This window comes from Uloborus diversus, chromosome 9 (assembly GCF_026930045.1).
Source record: "Uloborus diversus isolate 005 chromosome 9, Udiv.v.3.1, whole genome shotgun sequence".
NCBI classification, from domain to species: Eukaryota; Metazoa; Arthropoda; class Arachnida; order Araneae; family Uloboridae; genus Uloborus; species Uloborus diversus.
Genome location: NC_072739.1, coordinates 119,915,456 through 119,932,992, shown reverse-complemented (window position 1 = coordinate 119,932,992; position 17,537 = coordinate 119,915,456). Strand labels below are relative to the sequence as shown.

At 33.5% G+C, this 17,537-nt stretch overlaps 3 protein-coding genes across 3 annotated transcripts in view; 1 reads left to right on the top strand and 2 right to left on the bottom strand.

Moving 5' to 3' along the window:
- LOC129229328 (Golgi-specific brefeldin A-resistance guanine nucleotide exchange factor 1-like) overlaps positions 1–1,510 on the bottom strand; it is an 86,409-nt gene extending 84,899 nt beyond the window's left edge. Inside the window, exon 1 of the mRNA XM_054863620.1 lies at positions 1,336–1,510. The gene's annotated coding sequence lies outside the window, so the exon portion shown is untranslated. The remainder of the gene's footprint in view (positions 1–1,335) is intronic.
- A 247-nt stretch (positions 1,511–1,757) lies between these two features.
- LOC129230063 (piRNA biogenesis protein EXD1-like) lies at positions 1,758–2,622 on the top strand. The gene has a single exon (XM_054864452.1). It carries the CDS (start codon positions 1,775–1,777, stop codon positions 2,582–2,584), a length of 810 nt encoding a protein of 269 aa, XP_054720427.1. The 5' UTR covers positions 1,758–1,774; the 3' UTR covers positions 2,585–2,622.
- Positions 2,623–11,942: 9,320 nt separating this feature from the next.
- LOC129229627 (nuclear pore complex protein Nup133-like) lies at positions 11,943–15,407 on the bottom strand. The gene has a single exon (XM_054863981.1). The coding sequence runs from the start codon at positions 15,347–15,349 to the stop codon at positions 11,996–11,998; it is 3,354 nt and encodes a 1,117-aa protein (XP_054719956.1). The 5' UTR covers positions 15,350–15,407; the 3' UTR covers positions 11,943–11,995.
- Positions 15,408–17,537: the final 2,130 nt, after the last annotated feature.

Below are 17,537 nucleotides of genomic sequence, written 5' to 3'. Positions count from 1 at the left end.
AATAGAACTTGTGTTATTCTTTAGAAACATTATGTAGGAAACTAAAATCCATAAATAAAGCTAGTCTAATGAAAAATTCATGTATTTTCTCAGTGGGATCAAGTATTCCCCATGAAGGGATCATGTATCCCTTGATATGGGGATACATGGTCTGTTCCTTTATAAAGTTATTGAAAAAAAATTATTTTACCAAAACTATCTGTTTAGTTCGAACTAAAAAAAATACTGTTAGATAGAGGGGAAAATTATCTTTCCTCATGTACTTTAAAAAAAAAAAAAAACTCATTATTTGCAGCAGAGAAAAAAATTGAAAACTAAAGTGGGGATCAAGTATCCCCAGTCTCCCCTAGATATAAATAATAAGAAACTTTAATTTTAAGTCTACATATTGTAATAATAATGTAAGAAAATAAAGAGTGATTTGAAGATGCATTTACTATTTTGAAGACTGTGTTGATTGAAAATATCGGATATATATCAAAATATCCGATATTTTCAAACCCTGACCATAGGCCTTAAGCAATTAGCTTAAGGCCCATTTGTTATTCCTCATTCTTCATTGCAGTAGCTTCTCCCTTGTTTGCTCATCTATACAACCGCACAACCGCTGGTCCTGCCTCTCATGCGCCCAACTGAGAATGCAAGCATTTGCATGAGGCTTTGAGCAGCAACAGGCCCCAGGACAACAGCAACAACAAAACTGCAGCTGGAGTCTCATTGCTCAAGTCAAAATGCAGAGCTTCTCGATAATCTATAAGATTAAAATATCATTCTCTCACTTCTCCACTCTGCACTTGGTTGGGGTTAGGTGGTGTTATTCAGCCTGCACATAACTCAACTTTGCTCCTGAGTTATGTGCCTGAGCCATGACGTCCTTAGGGGTTAGAGGTTAGGTACTGAGTTACCATCACAGAGGTCCAAGGATCAAACCTCGCCACAGACACATTGCTCACTCTGCCGTCCACATCCGTACCCCACAACATCCTTCCCTTTTCCAATTAAGCATTTGTTCATCAGTTTTCTTTGAAAATCTGACAATATATTTTGAAGCAGGCATGCATTTTTCTTGATAAAAAAGTGATCTCAAAAGTTGTAGAATAAACGTTTGAATTTCAAATTGACAAGTACAAAAATTAGCAAACATATCTGATAAATTAAATTAGCAAAAATAAATTTTTGAAAACTGCTTGATAAATTGTTTCTTATGTATCGGGAAAGGCGATAGCTTATCATAGATCGGAAAGGAAAAGAAAAAAAAAAACATTGCTATAAGTTTACTTTTTACTGCTGCAGATTTAAAGATTTTTGTATGATAGTAACAGACTGTGAGCTTACTTTAAAGTTTTAAAGATTTCGCTAAAACAATGAGTAGAAATTTAACTCTTCAGAAGTGGAGGAAACTATATTTGTTATACAAGCAGACTTAAAATACATTTTAAAAGACAAATTTATGAAAAATTTAAGTTACGACTTGTCACTCTTGAAACCATAACATTCAACTCGACACGACTTATTCAAAAGAGTTGCCAAACATTATTTACTAAATTAAAAGGGTTCCGTAGTTTCGCTATTTCTCACCGATACAAAAAGTTCAAATGTTTGAAAGTAGCATATCTATTTCTTTAAAAGTCAATATAAGCATTTAAGGAGCACCAGTTTTCATTCCGTGTTATGTTTTTTCCATGGTTGGTAAACTTCAGAAAATAATAAATAAGAAGTGAAGTAAATTGCTTTCATCATCTTGATGATGGTGATGATGTAAACAAATGACAACATGTTTCAAGCAGATAGTATGTTTGAGCATTATGATCCTGTAAAATATGATTTTATACCGTGTGAATACAGTGATAAATTGAGTGGAAATGTTGTTTTTCTGGATAGCATTGATTCTGTTTTTGAAAAATCCATAGAAATTCTTAAAAAGCAAAATTCAATCGGTGTGTCATTTCAAGGAAACAATATTGGGCGCTACCAAGATTTTAATTTGATTTGTATGTCAACATCAACCTGTAACTTTATTTTTGATATTTGTTATTTCGGAAAAGAAGCTTTTGAAAATGGTATAAAAGACATTCTTGAAAGTGTTACTATTGAGAAAATAATTCACGACTGCAGAGAAGCGTCAGATGCGTTATTTCATCGGTATGATACAGAAATGGAAAATGTTTTCGACACCCAAGTTGCGGACTACATTGTCCGAAGTCTAAACTCTACTGAGACTGAAACTTCGGACAATGTTTGCACATTAGATGAGTGCATTGAGCACTATTTAAATGTGTCCAAGGAGTTTTTATTTAATCGAAAAAAATACGAGGAAGAGGACATTGACGATGCGTACATTGCTTTGCGCCCTCTGGATGAAGCTTTAAAAAACTTTTCCATTAAAAATACGATTTATCTTAGACTTCTAAGACAAGAATTATCAAACCTCATGTATGGACCTTACAGATCTGCTGTGCAATTGTACTTAAATGCAGTTGCACCATTACCTGCGGAGGAAGTTGTTTTGCGTGCAGTTGATGATGATGCTCCTCCACCAGAATTGTTAGGAATGTTTGAAACCTTTATTCTTGGCAGTGAATGAGTTCATTAACAAAAGACAAGTGATTACTGTCTGTGATATATTTATTTGAATACACCTTACTAAAATAAAATCTTAAGATTAATATCTGCTGCGAGTTTTTACTATTGCTGTAAATTATAGCATTTCATCATGATCTTGAGGGATACATGCAAGCTGAAATATAATCATTTTGCTTCTATAGTGTTTGCTTCTAAACTCTAATATTTAAAGTTTGACCAATACAAATGAAACTGTTAGCGTGAAATATTGCTTTATACATGAAAGAGTTGCTCAGTCCAATGAGTTAATTACTTAATAATCAGGGTTGGCAAAAACCCGGGTTTTTTTAAAAAAGCCCATGGACCCAGGGTTTTTTGGGTTTTTTAAAATAAAACCCAAAAAAACCCAACTAAAGCTGGGTTTTTTTAAAAGAAATGTGGGTTTTTTTGTTTTTTTTAGGGAAAATGTGGGGTGCTTGTAGCATATTGTAGCGTAAGTATATGACCAAAGCACAAAAATTGTCTTGGGGTAAAAAAGCTGGAAATTCAGCATTTTCTGAAGAAAAGTGTAAAAGATGACAAAACCCAAGAATGGTGAAGTTTCAGATTTTTTAGTTTCCGTGATTACCAACAGTTAGGGCAAAGTTACTTCTCGAGTGATAAAATCTATTGTTCGTTTGTTCGTTTTCAATTACTACATTTTTTTTTTTTTTTTTTGCATTTTACTTTATTGTATTTCATTTTGTTATGCAAAACTACTGTAGAACCTCAAGTAGTTTAAATCCCTTTTTACTGAATTCAAGCTTAATCAAGACATTTTTTTGAATTTTATTTTGCCTGTTTTTCTATTTCTGTGTACAGAATAAGAAATATTAAACTTCTTCGAAAGATAATGAAAATACTGTAGATCCTATTTTGTTTTCTGTCCGACCGTTTAAAACCTGTTAATTTCTAAAAAATATACTTTGTTTATTCAAGATTTGTGATGTGTAGGTTTGCAGAAAATAATTCACATGAAAGCCTTTTAGCTAGAGTAAAGAGTAGTTTCTCCTGTACAATCTACAAATATTGAGAAAATCAGACATGACAGGACTTAGTCAAGATAATTTGAGTTATTTATAGACCAGTTAAAGAAAAAAGTTAAATATATTTATTTAAAATCTTTGAAGTATTTTTTTAATGCCGTTAAGAAATACTATTATTAAAGTTAAAAATTCATTTTTTATGTCCATTGTCTGTGGTGAAGAACAAATAAAAAAGAAGTTTAAATTGTGAAAGTATATAAATTAATTTTTTAAAAACTTCTCAGGAAATTTAAAAAAACCCAAAAGTGGGCTAAATAATGGGTTTTTTTAAATGGGTTTTTTCGAAAAAACCCATTGGGTCCAACCCAATTGGGTCCATTCTGGCCAACCCTGTTAATAATGTATTAAAAAGCATGTGATGCAGTTAAAATTAAATATTATCATGGTCCCCTAAATTTCACGTTAACCAGGTTCAACTGTAGTAAATTTTTTATTTGAGTACACAATAAAAAAAAAACATTAACAAAAGAAGCTAGTGTGCTAAACTTGGTATACAAGAATGCCAGTTTTTCAGATTTATTTTGAATGTGCAATTGATCACATCCAATCAATAAAATCCAATGAACAAGCAAGCAATCAATTAAAAATGAGCATTTTTCCGGTTTCTTTAAAATCAGCTGCGCTTTACATAAATATTTTAGCTTTTTTTTGTCTACAGTTGATAATTATTGTACCAAACTATAGAGATTTATATATATATATGTATATATTTAACACGCTTTTATTAGCTTCACCTGTATGTATGTATGTATCTTGTAATGGAATCTTGCAGCTCAAATTTCGCCCACTTCCTGCGATTGGATTCTTTTGAAATTTGGCACGCGATCTCAGACCCGATGACAATGCAATATTCTATAATCAAATTAATTAATTAACCCTTTTAATTGTTAGTTTCCTCCAATTTTAATCAATATTTTGGCATAAATCCAACAATGTGAAAAAGGAAAAATTAACAAAAATACATCAAAAAATGCTCGCAAAAATTATTTAAAAATATCTACAAAAACCTTTAATTTTTCTGCATCAGACAAAATTTGTTCCAATGTTCCAAGGTAATTAGAACATGAAATATAATTGTTTTTAACTAATTTCATGCCAAAATTTAGGTGAGCCTACAATTGGAAATTTATTGCTGATCAGACCATTGTTGAACAAAACTTTTATTCAAATGCATCTCAAATTTTCAAAGTAATATAAATGTGATTTCTGCAAACATACATCGATGACTCACAGTAGCTTCCCATCGGGGGACCCTTGTCTTAACTTTATGATATATTACCTTGCACTCGTTTTATAAATAATTTCGTCGCTTGATAATTCTCCAACATAAGACTAAAAAGCAGAAAAATAAAATAATAGTTTAAAAAACTAAAAGAACACGCTTTCGTAGCAAAATGAACTAAAAAGTGAAAAATAATCTTTGGATGATAGTAGTTGACCAATCACTTAATTTTAATGTAATACAAAAAAGCGTGGGGGGCTTCTTATCAGTTGTCTTGAATTTCTTCCATTTGTTGTCCAAGCAAAAATGTAAATAGACAGCACCCCACGCTTTTTTGTATTACATTAAAATTAAGTGATTGGTCAACTACTATCATCCAAAGATTATTTTTCACTTTTTAGTTCATTTTGCTACGAAAGCGTGTTTTTTTAGTTTTTTAAACTATTATTTTATTTGATTAATCACAATTGTTAGTTGTTTTCATTTGACCATCCTTGGCGTTGTAGTTCCTTTTTCAACCAGACCGTCCTCTGCAGGTGCGGCCCCGGCACAACTCCTCAGTAGCCAATTCTGGTTGGTGGCATCCATGTCCTACACACACAATCATACATATACACTACACACAGACACAAGCCTACACATACACAACTATGCACACGTAACCACCCAATAAGAGGAGCAGGCTTGGAGGACATCAGGAACCATTTCTAGAAACATGTGAGTGGGATAGTAACCAATGAGTAGGGTCCTATCGCAACTTGTGATTGTGAAAAACATAATTTGAATTCAAAATTTCAGAATTCAAATTAATTTTAAAAATTTGAAAGATTTTTTTTTCTTCTATTGTTTTGTTTTTGTTGCATCTTAAATCATGAACTGCATATTATTGCCTACTCACTTGCATTGACACCAGTTGGATTATCCCAGAATCAGGGCCGATGAGAGGCCTTGTCAGCTAAGTCGGAACAGGGCCTGATTACGGCACAGGCCCACTGGACCTGGGGCTCCTTCTTTCTCAGGGGCCTAAATTACTTAAAGAACTATGCATAGCCTTGAAACTATATGAAAAATACCTGATTTTTAAAATAATAATGAATGATTATGACCTTTTAATTGTAAAAAAAAAAAATCTTCCTTGAAAGGGAATTTTTATTCATTCTGCCCGTAACGAATTTACTTTGTCACAATTATGAGGGGCCCTAAAAGTTCATTACAATGGGCCCTAAACATGTAAGTCAACCACTGCATAGTCTTCAAGGAGCCTCAAATTAACGTGAGCCTAGGGTCTTATTTTTAGTCAGGTTCTGAGAGGAGGGGGCCCGGCGACCAAACTCAAAGAGCCCACCTCAACTTTCCCTGCTCAGAATAGTTGTCAAGAGTTTTTGTAGATAACTTAAACCCAATATATTCTCCTCTTTTCCTAATAAATTACAATAGAACTCCAACTATCAAAATTGCTTTCAAAATTTCAGAAAAAAATGATAAGATGGAAAAGTATTGCGATTTACAAAATAATGATTTTGTCTACATGCGCTATTGTTTACTTTAATTTGCTCTGCAAAGCTAGTGTTGGTGCAGTGAAAATTACTGGAATGATGAGTCACCATTTCATAGGGCAGTCCTATCATTGGCTTCTAATGTGCAACCCTTGTAAAAAGGCTTGAAATGTTAACAAAGTTGCCTTTCATTTAATTGATTAATAGCTATTTTCTTTTAAAACAAATATTAACAGTATCAACTCTTTTTTAAACAAAATCCAATACTCCAAATTGGATCCAGTCCCAATTGATTTGGGTAATTGGAGTTCTAATGTAATTATTTACTTTATAATGAATTAAAATGATGAAGCCAAAATAATTATTCATTTCTAGTCTTTATTACCGTACATATATGCATGTATAGGTCAACTGTATAAGTTGATTGCATTCAAACTTAACGGAGAGAGAATGTATGGTAAAAACTAGGACAAGATAAGGATCAAAATTTTTAAAAATGGAATTATGTATGAATCTGCAATTATTTTTTTGCTCCCCTTCCTCCAAATAATTTTTCCTTTTCAGTGCAAGACTTGACACGCACTTGATCACTGCATGCTCTGCAGGTAAACTTGACAATTTTTCTGTTTTATTTCTTTTCAACGATATATAATATTAATATGTGAAAGTAATTTTTCACCCCTTTAATAGCCAATAATAGGCAATTTTCGTGAAATTTCGGCCTAAATTGGAATAAAAAAAGAACTATTTATCGGATTTTTTTTCAAATTATAGCCTATGTTACTCAGTTAGAAGGCACCTTTCATACTGTGAAAGAATTTTTCAAATAGTTGCAATAGTTCCGGAGATTACCTTGAACATATAAACACACAAAAATTTGTCCTCTCTCTTTATAATATTAGTATAGATAAAAGTAAGGTTTCAAAGAAATTCTGGAAGGAAGTCTGTGGCGGGCCTGCATTCAGGAGACCCCATAGCACCTACAGCTTTGAAATTTTGAATGAAATTACTTCGAGCCCTGGGGTATGTACACCTGGGGTTTTATTTTCTAAAATTCGAATTAGTTTTTTTGTAATTAATAACAGCATAGTTCTTGCGCCTCCTCGTATGCTCAACCTTGTGTACTATAGACATATCGAAAAAGTCTTCACGGCTCCACATTATGAATAAAAAATGCAAATGTATGCATTAACAGGGTTCATACTCATTTTTAAAAGTGAAAATTAAGGACTTTTTAATGATTCTCAAAAAATTTTAAGGACTGATCGGAAATAATTAGATAGCTTTAGGTACACCATTTCTAAATTTTCCAGGGGGCAAAGAACTTGACACATTTTATATATACCAGGGGTTCTCCAACAAGTGTCTGTGGAATCAATATATATGTAAGGCAAGTGCGCTAAATAATGCACGGTAGATCAGATAGGAAATCTTCCATTTTTTGATATAGTATAACAAAAATTCACTAAATCCTCTTTCATTGTCATCAAAAAACCTGACTGATAATAAAGCGTTATCAGCAAGCCATTTTTAACTACCAGACAACAGTGCAAAAGTCTAACAAAACTTGTTGCAGAAGAGTGATGTCAAAACCAACCGATTTTCTTTTAGGGTAAATTTTGTTTCTACATGATTCCATGTAACTAAATTGGAAAAAAAGTTGCATTCTGTTCTTGAAACCTAAATTATGTAGTTGACTAATTCAAAAAGAAAAATGTTGTTGTGTGCCGTCATTTTTCCCCCAAGGTTTGATAACATAGAAAAGTATTGTAGTACGATAGGACCATGGTTCTTCTTATCACCACTTGTCCTTTTATATAATACCGGAGTATTGGGAGGAGTATATGATCCTATGCTGCACATATGTGCCTGCATGAACTGGGCTCAGGTGTGGGGAAAACAAACCCTGAAAATAACGACTTATTAGTTGTTTTAGAGATGAACTAGGGTGCCGTGAGAAAATTCAAACTCTTCAAAGTTGAAAAAATTTGAGAACTTCTGATACATACACATACACAAATGCATAACATTGTTCCCAAAATGCAGGGAGAGGGGCAATTAACTGCAATGCCATATTATTAGTGAAATATATTTTAAAATTCCATACATCACAGGGGTGAGAGTAGTCAGAGAGCAAAAAAAAGGAAACTAAAAAAAAAAAAAGAATTTTTAAAATCATGCAGAAAACGGATGTGATCAAAACAGCCCCTAGAGTCCATGACATTGCAAAAGTCAGCAAAAAATGGTTAATTTCAGTTTCAAATATAATACGAAATTTTCCCCCTATTAATTACGTTTGAAATAATTGGGTAGTAATTAATACATTACATGGCACATATTATTTTTAAAACATAATATTTATTTCTCAAATTTCAATTCTTAAAAAAAGATCAGGAAAATGGGGATAACTGTAGAGAAAATAATTTGTACATTAAGTATTATATTTTTAGTTTTTTTTATCATACATTATTGGAGGGAGAGGCAAATTGAAGGAAAAGAACTAAAATCTCTTTTCTTCAAGATATTCAAACTATGGCTTGGTTTTTATTGCTTTTCATTTGTTATTGGTACTAACATCCCATTTTGTACAAATTTGCTGCATTGCACCATTTCTTGCAAGTTTTTTTCTACATAATTTAAATTTTGAAAGAGAGGTAGCAATTTTTAGCTCCCAAGTCCTCGAATACAGGATTGAGGGAGCCAAAGTTCAAAACTGGCTGCATCACTCAATAATATCAATTTTTCATATTCTTTAGAGAAAAATATATTTTTTAAAGTGTAAAAACATTTGAATTTAAGGTATTGAAAAATTTAAAGTTAGGTTTGTGTGTAAAGTGAAATTTTACAACAGAGTGAAAAGCAAATAATTGGTCATCCTTTTTCCTAGCATTGGAACACAAAATTTGGTTTAAAACGTGAAGTTGGCTCATTTAATGCAGGGTGGTGATAGGAACTGGAAAAAAAAGTTCCCTGACTTTCCCCTGATTAAGTTCACTAAATTTCCCTGATTTACGTTACAATGTTATAATGGTTTCCTTTCTTTGCACTGCCTGAAAAGCATTGCATATTAAATAAAATGCAGTGTCTAGAAAGGTTAAACCTGTTAATTAAAAATATATTTTGAAAAGATGCTCCTTCTTTTTTTTTTTGGTAAAAATAGTATATTAAATTATCAACAGAGAAATATTGTAGGAAATCTAAAACAGATACTTTACTTCCAGGAACTAGTTAAAATAAGAATTCTAAGAAATTATTAAAACCACTTTTAAAGACATATCTAATCATGATAAAACTAAAAAATTTAAATGTAAATAATCTTCAACTGAATTTTCAAGCAATATAATTGTTGCTGCAAGAATAACAAGTGACAGTTATGTAGTTTTACGTACGCAAATAATACTGCCGTGTGCAGGTAAAAGGCAGTATCTACAGAAATAAGTTTTCAAGATAATTGAAGAAATGTGGTGGACTCAGTACTAACAATAGGAAAATGTTGGAATTAGACATTTTTTTGGCTCTTTTTAGCGGAAACCAAATAAACGAGTATGTACAATAAAGATAACGTACAATAGATGATGAAAATACAAAAAAAAAAAAGAAAAATGTGCAGTTACTGCCCTTTATTTGCAACCGGCAGAATAGACATATTTATGTAAAACAAGTTGAAATCTTTCAACAACCAGTCACATTGAGCTATTCTCTAATCAAGAACTTAGGTTTTAATGAATGAATACAGCATTTTAACTATTAAAAAATAATAAAAATATTTACTTATGTACACAACTCAATTTCAAATGATTTCATTAGTTATGGAAAAAAAATCTTAGATTACTTTAGTAACAAACATTGAAATCCAAAAACAATTATTAATTTCAAAATGTATATATATATATATATATATATATATATATATATATATATATATATATATATATATATATATATATATATATATATATATATATATGGTTTAAAAATAAAAGAATTTTAAAGTCTGAAAAAAAAACCCCCTTTGTGTAATCTGAAGTGACAGTGAATAATACCATGGCAAAAAAAAAAAAAAAAAATGATTTTCAGTCAAAATTCAATTTTAGCAATTAAATTAAAAAAGCCAAGTGATAACTTTTAAGAACACTCTTCAGCATTAATTTTAAAAAACTAAGATTTTTTCTTGAAATCATGATAACAATATGCCAATTACTTCAAGACGATGAATAAAGGCAAGGGAGAAAAGTCATTAATGACGGGCTTCCTCTTTGCCTGTAGGGTTGTTTCTTGTACATAGCTTGGAAGGAAAATTCAAGTACGGTAAAATAAACAACGTTTACAGACACAGAAGCAATCTTAGGAAGCTCATCCTAAGATTGAATACTTTGGCCTTGAGGAAAAAAGATGCACAAATATGTGGCATTATATAATCGCACCTTATTAATTTTAACTTTTTAAAACAAATAATTGGCGGAAAATTCGTAGGGAATCAAAGTACTTCATTTTGCAAGGAAAATTTTTTTTTCTTCATTTGATCAATTTTTCCTGAATTAGTTATTTTTTCAAAATTCCCTGAGTGATAAAGTTCCCTGACTTTTCCCTGATCTGTTACCACCCTGTAATAATAAAATTTCAAAACATTTTACAGGCTGTGAAGCCCAAATCATTAGAAATTAACCAATAATATGTTGAACTGTTCTTTAAAAAGCATATTTAGACAGAACAAGGTCATGATTTATCCTTTTAGATGTAGGCAGTGAGACGGATTGCTTGTTTCAATGGAGCAGTATAAGTTCTTTCCCACCTAATGAAAAATTCAATTTTATCTTTTTTGTTGGAGATTTTTTCCCTATAATTGCAGCACTTTTGATCGGAAGATCTCGGTGCCTTTTTGACTCTGGTGTCATCAACTCTGCACGAACTAGCACATAGGAAAGGCACGGCTCTGGGTGGAGAGATAATTTAGCACAACGGACAATGTCGGATTTCCAGCTTTAACATACCAGAAGTCTATTTTATAACCAGAACTCAATCACCCCGGTAGATACTAAAAAGTTTAAGTGATTAATTTATAATTTATCTTAAGTTTTGCCAGTAACTTCTGCATAGACAGGATTTTGCCTTTTCCAACATACAATGAATATGAAATCTTTTCAAAGAAAGAAAGAAATATAAATTTAAAAAAAAAATCAGCATCATTTCTTTAAAAAAAAATGTTTAAATCAGGACAGTTAAAACTAAATAGCTCTGAACATTAGTATAGGAAACAAACACAGATCACAACAGAAACATTAGTTTCATTATTTGGCAGACTTGTATTTAAATCTCTTCATAAGTAAAACATAGTACTTGCAGCAAAATTCAAATGTAATCTTAATTAATGAGGTTAGATATTTTTATTCTGAAAAGGAAGATGATCACAATGAATTGTATAATCATGGTTTTTATCTTTGAAAGTGAAGCAGGAAAATCTAACACTAGAATTATCTGAATATGAAAAATATTCCACTCTGACAGCAAATTCTTAAAGAACAGATGTTGGAAGTTTCTCAATAATTACTGAAACCTTTTTTTAGGAAATAAGAATAAGTAAATTTATTCAAAATTTTACAAAATAATAATTAACTGTAAAACGATGCATTTTAGTCGATGATTTTAAAAATATGTTCATATCCTGCTTGAAGTAAAAATCTAACACTAGAATTTTCAACTAGGTTTTGCAGTTCTGAAGCTTGAAGTAAATCATCAAGTGAAGGAATAAACTCGTGCATTTCAATACCTTGATTAAAAGCTATTTCAACAACTTGGAAGAAAATAGTGTCTTTAATAGCAACTAATGGATTGTTTATGTCCAGTTCTTCCCAGTTATCTTTAAGAATAGCTTTTGACCAAATATGGATTCTTAAATTATTAAGGTCTGGATCAGATAAAGGTTTTTTCATAAAATGCAATAAATCAAGAGCAATTTTAAAATCGAATGCATTTGCTGATGGATTTTCATCTGCGATATACATTTCAATAAGCTCTGCAGGCTGAAACACTCTCATGTTCTTTGGATCAATACCCAACGCTTCAACAGTAGAGATAGGAAGAGTTTCTTGATGTGTTATGAGGTCCTGTTCAAAATTGATAGCCTCAATTATGTTTCTCTTCTGCTCAGGAGAAATACTGCTTACCATAGCAGTCAATTTGCTTAGACTCAGTAAAGTTTTTCTACGATTAAGAAATTGTACCTCTTTTAATGCTAATTGTTTCAGTGTTGCTGAAGCAGCTTCGTACTGTCGCTCTTGGACAAAATGTAACCACTTTAAGCTTTCGTGTTCTTTGAGAAAATTACCAAGAACTTCTTTCTGCCCAAGATCTTTATTAAATATCTTGCCTCTTTGACCTTTATTCAAATACCACTTAAACACATGCTCTGAAAACTTCTTTTCAGCAAACTGAAGCATATATCTTTGCAATCGATCTGAATTCTGAGTTTCTTCACATATTTGAATAAGCATATCAAAATCCAGATATTTTTCTGCAATGGCTGCAGCTCTTTCATATTGCCCAAGCACCAATAAATATTTGATGTAATGGCTTCGTTCTTTCTCATATTCTTTCTGTACAGGCATCATCTTTTCCTTCTTTGATGTTTCTAATTGCTTTTTAAAACTATCCAGATAAAAGTCCAGAATATCAACATACTGTTGGTATAGGATTCCTTGGATCTGGACATTGTCAGTTATTCTCAAAACATGATTGATATTGATGTTCAGCTGTTCTTTAATTTGACTTCGAATTCCAGCGTTGCCTTCTCTTGATGTCCATGGCAAAAACGGGCTGTCATAATCAGTAGTATTAGCAGTATATCGTTCCCATGCACTGATGCGATAATTTATAATAGCTTCAAATACACCAACAAAAATTTTATTTACGGTCATAACAACATTCAAAATTTTTGGCACACTTTCATCTTCTGAGAGTATTTCCGATTCCCACTCAATAAATGAAGGAAATATAAAATGGAATGCCGAAACCTCTCTAAAAAACACATCTTGAGCAGTAAGATCATCATTTGATTCAATTCCTCGCTTAGTCAATGCCAACTGGATAGCACTTTCAATTGCATCAAAATGATCAACAAGATAAAGACGCATGGTTTTGGCAGCAATCAGTTTCTCTGTATGTTCACAAAATAGGAGCCGAGTCGATATTATTGCATCATCAATTTTGGACACAGAAAGCTTTTCAAGTATTTTATATGTCTTTAGAAAACTGTACAAGTAATCATGTGCAGTTAACTTATCATCTAATTGATAAGTAATGATAAGTGATGATGAAATAGAGCCTCCTGGAACAGTTTTACACCAACGGGGATCACGCATTGGATAATCGTCAATGATGCCAAGACTGAGGGTTGTAACTGCTTCATCCAAATCTGCACCTTCTTTATAAGAAGCCCTTGCCTGTAATTCATTCATTATCTTTTCACAATTTTCTATACTTCCATCGCAGAAGCAATATAAAGCTTTTTTCAAATCCTTGGACAAACTTTCATGAGATTCAAGTTCATCATTTTGCTGGGGAGACACTTCTTTCATGGACGAAAGAAACCTAGAATCACCAACCGCTTTCTGACTGGAAGCAAATGAAACGATTCCATATTCGGTAATAAAGAACAGAGGCAATCCGTCACATGTTCCAGAACCCAAAATAAAACTTCCTGTGGTTCTAACATTCATTTCTGCAGTTTCTGCATTGGATCCAAGCTGAGCACAGAGAACTTTTTCAGAATTAAAAATGAATGCACACTGGCTGGTTGGAGAAGGCAGAATAAATTTGAAATTCATATGCCTGTCTTCATGTTCCTCCTCATATTGCTCTCTGTAATCTAGGACATGGAAGGCTGAGAATTTTGCAGGAATTTGATCGGATGATGTTTCTAATTTACCTAAGGCATAATGAATATTTAAATCAGTTCCAGAAAAAGTTCCTGCGGTCAAGATCATCACCCCAGATGAAGATATTTGCATATCCAAACACCATGTTTTCATGCCACCAAGAGAGCTGGAGTCCTTTTTGAACACATCTTCACCATAGCTTTGTTTCAATGCACAATCAAGTTCCATTTCAAAAACAAGTTGGTCTAAATTGTCTTTTTTATCTTTTTTGGAAATGTGCCATTTTTGAAGCACATTGCTGCTTAACACGTAGAGAAAATAATCATCATCATCACCCTTCACAGAGAGGACTCTGTTTAACTGCTTAGCCTCTGAAGTTTGAGTCGGAACCACACCAAAGATGAACGATGACACACGTCTGCCTATTCCAGCTAAAACACTAAGTGGCAGGGTTAAGGGTCGGCATATTAAATTAGGTTGTCCTTCACCAGAGGATGAAGTTATCAAGACTAGAGTGCTCGTGGTGGTTGATAATATACATCCCAATGGAAACACCGACACTAACGAATAACATTCTTCACCTTGAAGATCAATTACTGTATCTACAGAGCAACTTTCATGGTTAATATTAGGCCAATAACGCACATGTCCTTCGGGAGAAACAGCGAGAGCAGATGGCAGCTTTGAATCTTCAGTTTGAAACAAATGAACAAGCTCAGCTTTGTGAGCAAGATCGCTTGGCGGAAGTGTCAGCTCTCTACAATACACAACGTTTTTCTCTTGGTTATCTATCTTATATTTCCAGATCAAAAGTTGACGGCCACATACTAAACTGGCAAATCCAAAAGGTTCAAGTTTCACACTGATATCAGCCGGTCTTTCAGCAAGAGTCATTGCTTCTGTTACTAATACTGGTAATTGTGAGCCATAAAATTCCATTTCATAACTTGGTATGCCTTGCATAACAGATTCATTAAAGCCTCGACTCATAAAAGAACAACTTTTATGCTTAGGAGTATTGCCGATAGATTTTGGCGACGGTGTGAAAACTGGCTTTATATGTCTTACTCCTTTGAGGGAGTTAGGTGTTTTAGAAAATGGAGAAAACATGTTTCAAGATATCATCAAGAAAAACAATATAAATAGATCAATATCAAAATTGTTCCAACACAAATTTCGCTCGTCGCCCGCGCAACAAGTAAACAAAAAATTCGAACCGTGGGCTTGTTGCCAGTTGAACATTAAATTCGGTACAGAAATAAGTTATATTTAACCAAGGCTTGTCTCAATTTCTATGGAGGTCATGATTCAAATTACGTGTCGCTTTAACACACAAATTTTGAAATAAAGTAACACATAAGCCAGATACAGCTTGGCAAGCATATATTCGAATTACAAGTGTACATGTTATTAATTACAAGGTTCAGTCATTAGTCAGGCAAAAAAAGTTACTGATCTGGGAGTCTTAATAAGCCAAGATTTAAAGTCAGAGCAATATCAACTTTGGTCAAGTAAGAGTAATAAACATGAGCTATTGCTAAAAAATAAATAAATAAATAAATAAAACGGATGCTTGTCTTTCCATACAATCTGTAGTTAGACAGTAACTTGAATTCTGAAATTTTGAATTCAAATTATGTTTTTCGCAATAACGAGTTGTGACAGGACCATGCTCATTGGAGGCTATTGATTCTAGAAACGGTTCATGTCCCCCCAAGTCTGCCCCTCCTCTTGGGCAGTTACATGTGTATAGTTGTGTGTGTAGGCTTGTGTATGTGTGTAGACGTGTGTGTATGCACGTAGGGATGTGTGTGTAGGACATGGATGCCACCGACCAGGGGAAATGGATTCCAGGAGGAGCCGCGCCTGCAGTGGACGGTGGGTGGTGGTGCTGCAAAGGCTCCTGGTCCAAGCTGAAAAAGGAACCAAACGCCAAGAACAGTAAAGTGAGAACAATAAGCAATCGTAATTGCTCAAAAAAAAATTTGAATTCTGAAATTTCGAATTTAAATCATGTTTTTTCGAAATCACGAGTTGCGACAGGGACAGGACCCTACTCATTGGTTACTACCCTACTCACTTGTTTCTACACACGGCTCCTGTACCTCCAAGTCTACCTCTCGTCTTGAACGGAGACGTTGTATTAGTTGTGTATGTGTAAGCTTTTTTGTGTGTGTAGACCTGTGCGTATGCACGTTGGCGTGTGTGTATGTGTATGAGCGTGCATGTGTGTAGGACATGGACGCCACAGACCAAGAGCGGCTACCGGGGGACTGAGTCACGCCTGTATATGTAGGTGACGGTGGGAATTGAAAAAGGCACGGACATCAAAGACGGTCAAATGAAAACAATAAGAAATTGTGATTGCTCAAAAAAATAAATAAATAAATAACAATAATAATTAATTTGAATTTTGACGTCTTGAATTCAAATTATGTTTTTCGCAATCAAGAGTGTGTGCATGTGTATGTAGGCGTGTGTGTTTGTGTCGAGGCATGTGTGGGTATGTGTGTGTGTATTTGTGTATAGGTATGTGTATGCATGCGTGTGTGTTCGTGTCTGTATGCAGGCATGAGTGTGTGTGCGTGTGTGTGTGTATGTATGTACGCGTGGGTGTTTGTGGTGCTGCAGAGGGAGGCAGTGGAAAAATAAAATCATAGGAACATCAAAACAGTCAAATGAGAACAATAAGCAATCGTGATTGCTCAAAAAAAAAAAAAATAATAATAATAATAATAACTAAAGAAAATAATGAAATTAATTTGAATTCTGAAATTTTGAATTCAAATTATGTTTTTCGCAATCCACGACAGGACCCTACTCATTGGATTTATTGTTTCTAGAAAGGATACCTGTCCCCCCAAGCCTGCCCTTCCTCCTGGGGGTTACTTGTGCATAGTTGGATATGTGTGTGCAGGCGCACGTGCGTGAATGTGTAGGCTTGTGTGTGTGCGTGGACCTGTGTGTATGCACTTAGCCGTGTGTGTTTGTCTGTAACGGCTTGTGTGTGGGAGTGTTTATGCACGTAACGATGCGTGTGTGAGCGTGTATGTGTGTGAGCGTGCGTGTGAGTAGGACGTGGACGCCACCGACCAGGAGAAGCGGTTACTGGGGGACAGAGTGCTTATGACCGGAGGCCGGTGGGCGGTGGTGCTGCAGAGGCCCCTGGTCCAAGCTGAAAAAGGAACCACAACATCAAGGACAGTCAAGTGAGAACAATAAGCAATCGTGATTGCTCAAAAAAAAAAAAAAAAAATTGAACTTTGACATCTTGATTTCAAATTATGTTTTTCGCAAT

What these genes read in the sequence shown, in the direction of transcription:
- LOC129230063 (XM_054864452.1), top strand. Translation starts at nt 1,775, where the DNA reads ATGTTTCAAGCAGATAGTATGTTTGAGCATTATGATCCTGTAAAATAT.
- LOC129229627 (XM_054863981.1), bottom strand. Translation starts at nt 15,349, where the DNA reads ATGTTTTCTCCATTTTCTAAAACACCTAACTCCCTCAAAGGAGTAAGA.